Source organism: Mesocricetus auratus, unplaced genomic scaffold (assembly GCF_017639785.1).
Source record: "Mesocricetus auratus isolate SY011 unplaced genomic scaffold, BCM_Maur_2.0 Super-Scaffold_100053, whole genome shotgun sequence".
NCBI lineage: Eukaryota > Metazoa > Chordata > Mammalia > Rodentia > Cricetidae > Mesocricetus > Mesocricetus auratus.
The window spans coordinates 2,056,169-2,066,793 of record NW_024429230.1 but is presented as its reverse complement, the minus strand read 5'-3'; the positions used below and the strand labels follow the sequence as shown (position 1 = coordinate 2,066,793).

The window sequence follows — 10,625 nt, the reverse complement described above, 5'->3', positions numbered from 1 at the left end:
GAGCCTGGCTAGAGTTTAGCAACCTGTCTCTAACCTGTAACCTCCACGTGGGGGTCACTCAGGCAGATCTGATGCAAGATTGCCCCCTGCCTAGCTACCTGCCTGCTTGGTGGAATACTATTGACCCTTAACTCCTCACCTTACCCTATCCCAAGTTTCCCATCCCCTACCTCAGTCCTATATAAGTTCCTGTGTTGGAATAAATCGAGATCCTGCTTTGACAGACTCCTGACTGTCTCCTCCTGTGTGGTTTTTTCTCCCTGGTAACTAATGGGGGAAGGGTCTGAGTCGTCGACACTCACCATCCCACTCAACCCCCCCCAAGAGGCCAGCTGGATCGGCAATCCCCCCACCCCCACCTGCAGGGAGGACCCTGCAACTTCCTGCTTGGGAGCCTCGCACTTCTGGGAGTGGCTGAGATCCAGGATATCCTAGATCTTGTTACACCAGCCGGCAGCTTTCCTTTGGTGCCTGCCTCCTTATGGGTCAAAGGCTTCCTACAAGCTGTGCACACGCATTCCCAGCTCCTAGAACTACCAAAGAGTAAAGCTTCTAGAGCTTTCCTCTTCTCTCATTGGATCTCCTATATAGTTTTTGTTTTGGGTTTTCAAGACAGGGTTTCTCTGTATTGTTTTGGAGGCTGTCCTGGAACTCACTCTGTAGACCAGGCTGTCCTGGAACTCGCTCTGTAGACTATGATGGCCTCGAACTCAGAGATCCACCCGCCTCTGCCTCCCGAGTGCTGGCTGACAACCCCAGTTCAACTCCTGAGTCAACAGTGACCAAGTCCTCCACATGTGTGCTGTGAAATGTAATTTAACTTCCTTTTTAAGCTGCATGGGTGCGGGAGGATGATGACTGGAATCCCATCGAATGTGACAGTGCTAGCAAGTAGGAGACTGATGCAGAAGAGCACCAGTCAAAGCCAGGAAGCGCACAGAGTCAGAGACCAGACCACACTACACAGCCAGACTCTGTCTGAAACAACAAAGACACAGTATATTATCAGTGCAAGGATATTTAAATAAGGCACAAGTCAACTTTCAAATGTTTTATTTTTAGTGTTTTAAAACATTTTAATACAACAAAGATACAAAATAATATATTAGTTAAATCTGGATTTAATTTAGAATCAGGTATTTACTTATATACAACACTGTGCTTCAAGGTATGGCTACCACAGGAACTTTCATATCTTCAAGTAACACTAGTTTCTCTGTGGACAGGGAGACCTTTAGGTAGAATCCCCAAACTAAACAGGCCTGGCTTAGCCCAGCAAACTGCTTCTCTTCTGAGTACCAAAGTTCCTTTGTTCGTATCAGAAACATTTCATTGTTCTAACCCTAACCCATGAATTCTTCAAATGAAAAACTATTAAAATTAAACATTTTAAAGATGTTAATAGCAGGCTGTTTAGTTTTTCAGAAAATCCAGTAGTTCAGATTAAAAGAGATGTGAAATAACAATGAAAAACAAAAAAAACAACAACTCCATAACATTCCTTCTCCTGTCAAAGCACAAAGCTTCCTTATGCCAAGACAAGAAATACACAGAATAAAGAGTCCTTTGATTAACATACAGTAAATGTGTCTCAAAAACTACTTAATGTAGCTGGAGAAACAGTTTAGAGTTCATGGACATTTGTACTGAGTTTGATACAATAATCATCACATTGTTTTGAGAAATTAGTGCCACTGACTTGACAAACCGACACTTCCTTCTACAGGAGTTTATTCATGTAAAGCTATTCACAAAGAGAAGAAACAAACAGATCCCTCTCTTCCCATGGGTCAGCCGAAGCTGTCTGAGCTTCAAAGGGATCTAACAGTCCCCAGCTGTGGAGGCATAGGGGCGAATGAGGCCAAGCTCTCTTCTGAATAAACATCAACTGTCAAAACTGTCATGTAAAGTTGTCATTAAAACTGACATGCTTTGGTGGCTTTCACTGTATGAAGAAAAGCAAGTAAACTATTCTAAAGAATTTTCTGTCTCCAAAGTCTGAGACCATAAAGAACTGACAGGTGGCTGACTAGACCATCACTGTTTTCATTATAGGCTCTCTCTCTGTCTACAAGACTATCAAATCAGCAAGTGTATTAAATCAGAGAGTCTAAGAATGCATCCTTAGGCATTGTGGGTCTAGAATCTTTAAGTGATAAAACTGCTTCTTGCTGAATAAAAACAAAACAGGTTTTTGTCATGAATTTGAATTTAATCCCAGTATGGGAGGCAAAGACAGGTGGATCCCTGAGTTCAAGGCTACCCTGATCTACAGACTGAATTCCAGGACAGCCCAGGCTACACAGAGAAACCCTTCCTGAAAACAAAAAACAAAAACAAAAAAACAGACAAACAAACAAAAACAACAACAACAAAGGGTTTTGCACAAATGTTCCTAAAACAGACAGCTTCTTCTCTGTTATAAAGGGATTTATTTCACTCCTCTGTTCTCCACGTATACACCACAGATTTTTGCGAATTCTCAGTCACAACACAGGCAGCTAGGGCAGGGCCATCACCCCTCACAGTGTCAATGCCATGCTCCTGGCAGTGGTTTTTCTTGGCTTGGAAGACTTTAAAAGCATAGAGTACTTTTGCCACAGCAATTCTGCTCAGAGGGAACTGGAGGATAGCCTCACTGGGAACTGCAACAGACAAAAAAAGGTCTCTGCCAGAGTATGTGGTGACATGTGCAAGCTAATCTTCCTTAAAACCTCCTTCCTGTCCTACCAGCTTCAAGAGCAGAGCACTCACTCGCCTGGCACACACACAGCCCCAGGTCGAGCACCACAGGGAGGGGAACAACCCTGTTCCTAGAACACAGGCCATTCAGAAACCAGGACTTCACACAGAACCCTGCTCTGCATCCCATAACTCGAGCCCTTCCTTCTTCCTTCCTTCCTTCCTTCCTTCCTTCCTTCCTTCCTTCCTTCCTTCCTTCCTTCCTTCCTTCCTTCCTTCCTTCCTGTAGTAAGCTGTCAAGGGTGAAAGCCTTGTACAACTGCAGAATCAAATACAAGGTTCAAAAGCATGGGCCTGCCTCTCCCCCCATCCACATCAAGCCCAAAATGTAAACATAAATTCTATCTTCACCAAAGTTAAGATTTCAACAAGAGGAAAGGTACAGTGTCAAAACCTGAAAAATAATTTTGTCTCTGATGATGATTAACTCATGTAAACGAGGTCCCACAATAGGTAATACATTATAATCTAGCTTACCTTTTCCTCTAAAAAAAATGGGAGTAACTTCAAGGCCACTCACAATTCCCACTCACAATCCCCACTGCAGGCTGCTGCTAGGCACTTGCCACCAACAGTGCCAAAAAGCTAGCGGCATTTACTTTCCTGTTTTGATCTACGATAGAATCCACATGGAGGAGAGAAGCCTGATGTTAATACATTTACCATTAATGTAGTGAACATTTTAAAGTTAATGTTGACACATGGTTTTGGAACAGTCTCCCAAAAGTCAACACTAGTTTCCCCCTAGGTAAATTGGGTCCTGCTATGTCAGGGGTGGGGGTGTAAGAGGAGGGGTGGTCATGGCCTCCATGATTATGCAATTTCTTTACATGAGATATTGGCATTTTTGATCCTGGTTTGTAACAGAACCAACAATTTAAAATGCTATAAGATTCTGAAGTATAAGATTTAAAGACACGATCAAACTTGAGTTGCTCACATCATCTCTCAGGTGATAAACAAGTGATGTTTCCAGCAGACTCAGGTTTAAAGCATGGGCTGAAACCTGCTTGCCTAATCTCCCTTTCCTAATTTCACTGGGGTAGCGTCAGGGAGGGTGGGACTATGACTCCAACTGCAATAATGAGCATTTCACCCAAACTGAGAAGACCAAGTTTCTGCTGTGGTTGAACTGTGACCTCAGTATGCCAGAACCTCTCTTCCAAGTCCTTGTTTTAAAATGGAATGTAAAAACTACACAATTAGCATTCTACTTGTTTAAGCTGAAGGTCAATTTCCAATTCTATAACCAGGCTAAGGTAAAGAATAAGTAACAAATTATCCGACAGGTGAAATTAATTACTGATGGTAATTTTCTATGTAAACAGCAGCTAATTTATTTTAGTTCTTGACGGCCAAATTAAGACTACAGAAAGAATGTATATACACAATTATTTTTTTAAAAACAGCAACAAGCTTTTTGTGTCCAAGTATGTCTGACTGCTTACTTTCAATGGCCAAGAATGAGAACTTTCAAGAAAAAACAAAACAAACACCCCAAAGAGTTAACACTATGTCTACAATCTGTAGATTTGTTTTTTCATTGCATGCACATTTACTTATTTACTGACATGAGAACTTTAACATCTGGTAAAACGCTCTTATTTGTCTCACTAAATCACATCAATAAAAAACATTATATTGGCTATCATCTGCCTAACTAACTGTTGCAACACAAATTTATTCCAATACTTACAGCACTCAGACGACACTGTTATTATGAACACAGCCGTTTTCCCTCAAAAATCCTTACTATTATTCACACTGAAGCTTCAAAACAAAACAGGAACTGCACCTATGGTGAAATGCTTTAGTGGGAAGGTCAGTGACACCTGACAGGTGGTCCTCCCAGTCTCTACTTGTTTGATGAAAGCTGCTGTGTTCAATATGTTTTTCTTAGAAATGGTTCAAAGGTTTACCAGTAAGACAGTCACTTCCCACACAGACACAGGTTAGTTCAATGAACAAGTGAGAACAGCTCACTCGGTAGGGGGGAAAAACAGCTTCAAAAAAGATCTCTTGACTTGAGTCCTACTGGAAATCCATCAACCAGCCCAAGCCAATGTGCTTGAGTTCAGAAAGCAAACACTCAACATGCACAGGAAATGGCTGGACATCACCCATCACACCTACAGTGAAGGAAATCTCTCCTGGAGCTCTGTTCAAGCTGCCAGGCAAGGAGTCTTGGTTGCTCTTTCTTGAGTTTTATAGTCACAGCCTTGCTCAGAACAGAAAACCTGTCAACATATATGTCAAAATGCAACATATCCAGGAACAACCTGGGGACAAAGCAAAGTTATTCATTTTCATTCCGTAACTACTGTATATTTAACAAACTCATTACAATGATAATCTTCAACCAATTAGTCTTTTCATTATTGCTGGTTTAGAAAATGGCCAACAATATTCATTAGGTACTGTGCCATTAACATTGCATTCAAAGAAAGAGAACATAGGAAACCAGATTCTCGCTCTCCTGCTCTGGTGATAGGCTCTGGTATTGGCCAGAGTATGGTAGTACAAAAAGAGTCTCGTTGTGATATAAAAGGCAATAAAGACATCAATGGAGTAATGCTCATGGGCAGCCAAGATGAAGAAGATCCCAAAGAGGTTGAGAACCCAGGAGAGCGTGTGCAAGAAATTCCAGCTTCTCGGCGTGTCTAGGAAAAGGACAGAAGGGTCATTTAAAACCACACTTATTCCCATGCATCCTAGTCGCATGCTTCTCAGGGTATGGCGTAGGCTGTTGCTCCCCAACCTGTCCTTCCCTGTTGTTTTGCAACTCTGTCTCATGCAGTCCAGGCTGCCTTAAACTGGATATGTAGATGAACCCGGACTTCTGGGATTACAGGCATATGTCGTTACATGTGTTTACTTTTTTATACTATTTAAAAAATCTTTATTTTGTGTACATTGGTGTTTTTTTCCTGCATGCATATCTGCATGTCTGTGTGAGGGTGTCAGATCCTCCAGAACTGAAGTTGAAAGTCACCATGTGTGTGCTGGAATTTGAACCCAGGTTCTGTGGAAGAGCAGTCAATACTTTTAACTGCTGTGCCATCTCTCCAACCCCATCACACATGTTTCTATGCGTGTCTGTCTTCCTGCATGGCAGGCAAGCACTCCACCGAGTCCCAACCCCAGCCCAGCTCCTATTCTCCCTAGCACTTTCCATCCGCACCACCACTCCTCTGCAGTTGTCTGATATGCACAGAAGCATTAAAGACATACTTACACTCTGTGACAAAGAAATTCAGCATGGTTAGAACAACTGTGTGGCCACTGAACATGTAATCTCCGCAAGTGTGGACACCAGTCAGGGTCATACCAAAGCCACTCCAAATGGCAAACGCTCGGTGTAGTTTCTCCCACACACTTCCATATATCTATAAAGAAAGCTGTGAATTAGTTTTTCAAATGCTTAAAGAGGTTCAGAGCTTCCCCAAATCCATTTCGGGGAATTTGTGAGGAATGATTCAGAAATAAGAGCATTCGGGCAAAGGAAAACAAAATCTGACCCAATTAATTCCAAGTGGGCCCAGAGACTGACCAAAGCTTGACTACACTCAGAAAATGCTAATTAAATGAAATCATAATATTTCAAACTCCTTTATAGTAGAATTTCTTTTTCTTTTTTTCTTTTTTTTGAGACAGGGTTTCTCTGTGGCTTTGGAGGCTGTCCTGGAACTCGCTCTGTAGACCAGGCTGGCCTCGAACTCACAGAGATCCGCCTGCCTCTGCCTCCCGAGTGCTGGGATTAAAGGTATAGTAGAATTTCTTTAAAGTGAAAATGCCAAGCTGGGCATGTAACATATGCTCAACAGGCAGAGGCAGATATCTCCCTGTGAGCCTGAGGCCAGTCTGAGTTCCAGGACAACCAGGGCTGCACAGAGAGACCTCATCTCAAGACAACAACAAAAGTAAACCGTGAAAATGTCAAAGCCAAGGATGATGTCACATGTTCATAATTCCAGCACTTCATAGTCAGAAACAGGAGGATCAAGAGTCCAAGGTTATATTCTTGGTGACATAGGCCAGCCAAGGTTACATGAGATTTCATCTTAAAACAAACACCAACTGTAAAACAAGGACATCTCTAGGTTTCATTTATTTACTCATTTTTCTTGCAATAATGCCCATGTTTAAATCTATATTAAAATCTTTTTCTTTCCCCTTCAAGACAGGGTTTCTCTGTGTAACAACAGCTTTGGCTGTCCTGGAACTCGATTTGTAGACCATGCTGGCCTTGAACCCACCTGCCTTTGCTTTCCGAGTGCTGGGATTAAAGGCATCCGCCACCACCACCCAGCCTTATATTAAAATCTTTTAATAAGCTTCAACTTTCAGGCCAGACATGGTGGTACACGTCTTTAATCCCAACACTTAAGAGATAGAGGCAGGCGGATTTCAGTGAGTTCAAGGCCAGGCTGGTCTACAAAGTGAGTTCCAGGACAGCCAGGGTTGTTACACAGAGAAACACTGTCTCCAAAAAAAGCAAAAATAAGTAAGTGCCAACTTTCTTCAAAACGAAAAAAAATTAGTAAGGAAATAAACCATATTGTAACTCCCAGCCTACCATTTAGTATCTGTTCTCCCTATTTTCACTGGTTACAGAAATACATACATTGAGGAGGCCATGAACTCAGCCAGGGTCATGTCCTCACAGAAAGCTGTAAGCAGAGCGTGGAAGATTTCTAGGAAGGGTGCAGAGACACAAGAGAAGGTCGTCTGCACCACCCCACTTGCCTTCTACCTACAATTCAGACATGGTAACTGAATCTCCAGCAGCCACCAAGGACCACAATGTGGCCTTGCGATGCAAGTCTCAGGACAGTAGAAGAGAAAGACAAAAGACCATGGGGTTTGATGAGCCAATCATAGGAGATATTTTTTTCCATTTTCTTTTGTTTTTTGAGACAGGGTTTCTTTTTATAACCTTAGCTGTCCTAGAACTCACTCTGTAGATCAGACTGGCATTGAACTCAGGTCCTCCTGCCTCTGCCTCCCAAGTGCTAGGATCAAAGGTTACTGCCCCCGCTGGATAATATCTTAATTGAGGACAGGGAACAAGTAGTGCTAGTCTCAAACAATGATCACCCAGACTAAAGTCTTTTCATCTTTTACCATTCTACATCTCTCATACATCCTTCTAGAAATAAACTGAAGCAGAGAAGAATGAATAGAAGGAAGCTGTCTAGACAAGATATGCAAATTAACTCTGGGTTGCTAAATTCCAAAAACAGGAATGTGCTCAGTTGTCTTGGTTCCATGATTTAAAGCCATTAATTTATCAGGGTGAAATGACTATGGATCTCCCTGTAAGGGATTTGGCTGGTTGTTACCCCCATAACGCTCCTACTTTTAAGATTGCTATATATACACTATAGGTCAATAGACAGGCTACATTATACTTCAAAGCAATTAGCGCTATTTAGGGCAGATTTAGATGGAAATATCCACACATAACTAATTAATAGAGAAAAGTCATCGGAGACAGAAAGTGGGCTGTTCACACTGGAGAGAGACATCTGGTTGTTCTTGCAGCACACAAGGCAGCTGTGTGCACAAAGACTCAGCCTTGTCTTCCGTGGCTGTCCCTGATAAATCCCTTCAAGGGCAGGACAGTCTCTTGTCTGCTAACAAGTTTCACAGGAAAGCAAAACGTTCCACCTCAAATATATTCCTTTGATATCTTTGGATCTGGTTATTCAGAAAACTACACTTAGTAATAGCTTTAAAAATCCCTCCTTGTATAAAAAGAAATATTTATCTACATTAGCCAATTAAGCAAAAGACACAAATGCAAAGGCATTCTTTGAAATCTCCAGATCTTTGTAGGAAAGACCTTTAGCAGGAAGCAGAGACTGGGGGCCTGATACCTCCAGACCAGACAGAACTGACACAGGTGTCACCCCATTAAGTAAGAACAGTCACCTCATGGAAACTGGCTTATTCCCTCAAGCAGTAGCAAGAACTGAGGTACAAACCAGACCACACTTAAGACAGTGAGGCCTTACTATGTGTACTTCTTACTTTTACCTCAATTGTCCCTCTGTTTAAACCTACAGTTCATATCAGTGCCCTAAGACTGATTTCGGGGACCACTCGACTCCTCTATATGCTCCTCTCTCCAAAGCAGCCACAATGACTGAATCTCTCTGTCTTCCACCACTGCTAATCTCTTTAACTGCTTCACTGAATTGCTACTCAGTTTAGTCTGCTGGAACTTGGGGAGCAGACTGCTCTTTGGTTAAGAATATGTGCTAGCCGGGCGGTGGTGGCGCAAGCCTTTAATCCCAGCACTCGGGAGGCAGAGGCAGGTGGATCGCTGTGAGTTCGAGGCTGGGCTGGACCGACAGCCTCCAAAACAATACAGAGAAACCCTGTCTCGTAAAAAAAAAAAAGATGGTTTTCTGCCAGGTGGTGGTGCGAGTCTTTAATAAGAGCACTTTAATAAGGCAGAGTCAGGTGGATGGGTGAGTGAGGCCAGCCTGGTCTACAGAGGGAGTTCCAGGACAGCCAGGGCTACACAGAGACACCCTCTCTCAAAAAAAAAGAGAGAGGAAAAGAAATGTTTTTCTATACTGAAAAACACACAACTCCCCAACAGTTTTTAACCTTAGAAATGTCTGCTTTAGAGAAGTCTGGAACTGCCCTGGGCCCTCCTGAGTGCTCAGCCACACACACCCAGTGCCTGGAGAACTTTGCTGCCCTTCACCTCAAGGGCAGCATCTTTAGCTCTTCATCTCCTTCCCCGCTTAATCTTCCTTCCCTAACTGGCGTGTCAGCTATTTCTACTACTGCAGTATAGGCAATGGCACTTAATTTTGTTTTACAAACAACATCCAAATAATAACAAAGTTGTTAGACACCAAGACCCCTGTCTGAAAAGTAGGTTAATAATTTTTTTCTGCCCAAACCTAATCATTCACAATTTTGTACATCAAGGACATATGATACCTTCAACTTTTGTTTTTGTTTCTTTGAGACAGGGTCTTTCTACATAGCCCTGGCTGTCCTGGAGCTCAGTTTGTATACCAGGTGGTTTCAAACTCACAAGAGACTTACCTGCTTTTGCCTCCCAAGTGCTGGGATTAAAGGCATGTGTAACCACACCCAGCTTAGACCCTCAACTTTTAAGATTATTTTACTGATTTTCCAAAAAGATTAATTAGTGGGAGTGAGTGCTGGGGACTGAACCCCAGTACCCTTTGCACATGGGCAATCACTCTACCACCAAGTTTAGATTTTAAAAACACATTTTACCCTGGATCTTAGAATAAAGATAGTCATTTATAACCCTCATTTTTGTTCCCTATCAGCATAATTTGTCCTCTCTATTTAGCAGAAAAGGATAAACAATACAAAACAGGGAGTTATAAAACACACCCCAAAACTGAAGGAAAAAATCCATATAAATATTTCCCATATCCTAGAACGTTTACAGAGCCCTGGGTTAGTTTTAACTGGAAAATGCTTAAAGTGTTTAAAGAGAAGGAATGATGAAGGCAGTAAGGGTCCAGAGCACACCATACGGAGACCTACAGTGTATCAAGGGTGAATGGGAACCAAATGCATTGTGAATGTGTGTGTATGAGGGTGTGATAATGAAACTATTGTGGTACATACATAATTAATATATACTCATAAAAACACTGTAACAAAGATGCTGAGTGTAGTGAGAAAGGGAAAATGTAGCAGAAAGATAGTCAAAATAATTTTTCCCATAGTCCCATAACATGATGGAATCACAGAGAGGTAAGTCTAACTTAAGGTTACTTAACCCAGTCATTTCTGCTAAGTTTACTACTGATATTGCAAATACAAAAAGTACACTGTAAGACAAAAAGCATAACTTTGCCTTACTGCACACGTGTCACTAA

The 10,625-nt window shown here is 42.1% G+C and overlaps 1 protein-coding gene across 3 annotated transcripts in view; it reads right to left on the bottom strand.

Moving 5' to 3' along the window:
- Positions 1-1,036: 1,036 nt before the first annotated feature.
- Positions 1,037-10,625, bottom strand: part of Samd8 (sterile alpha motif domain containing 8) — a 43,017-nt gene continuing 33,428 nt past the window's right edge. For all 3 annotated transcript variants that reach the window (XM_005083524.4, XM_013123174.3, XM_040735902.1), the window contains 2 exons: positions 5,978-6,128; positions 1,037-5,402 (listed from right to left, as the gene is read on the bottom strand). In XM_005083524.4, the coding sequence (XP_005083581.1) occupies positions 5,098-5,402; positions 5,978-6,128 (456 nt within the window). In that variant the 3' untranslated portion in view covers positions 1,037-5,097. The remainder of the gene's footprint in view (positions 5,403-5,977; positions 6,129-10,625) is intronic.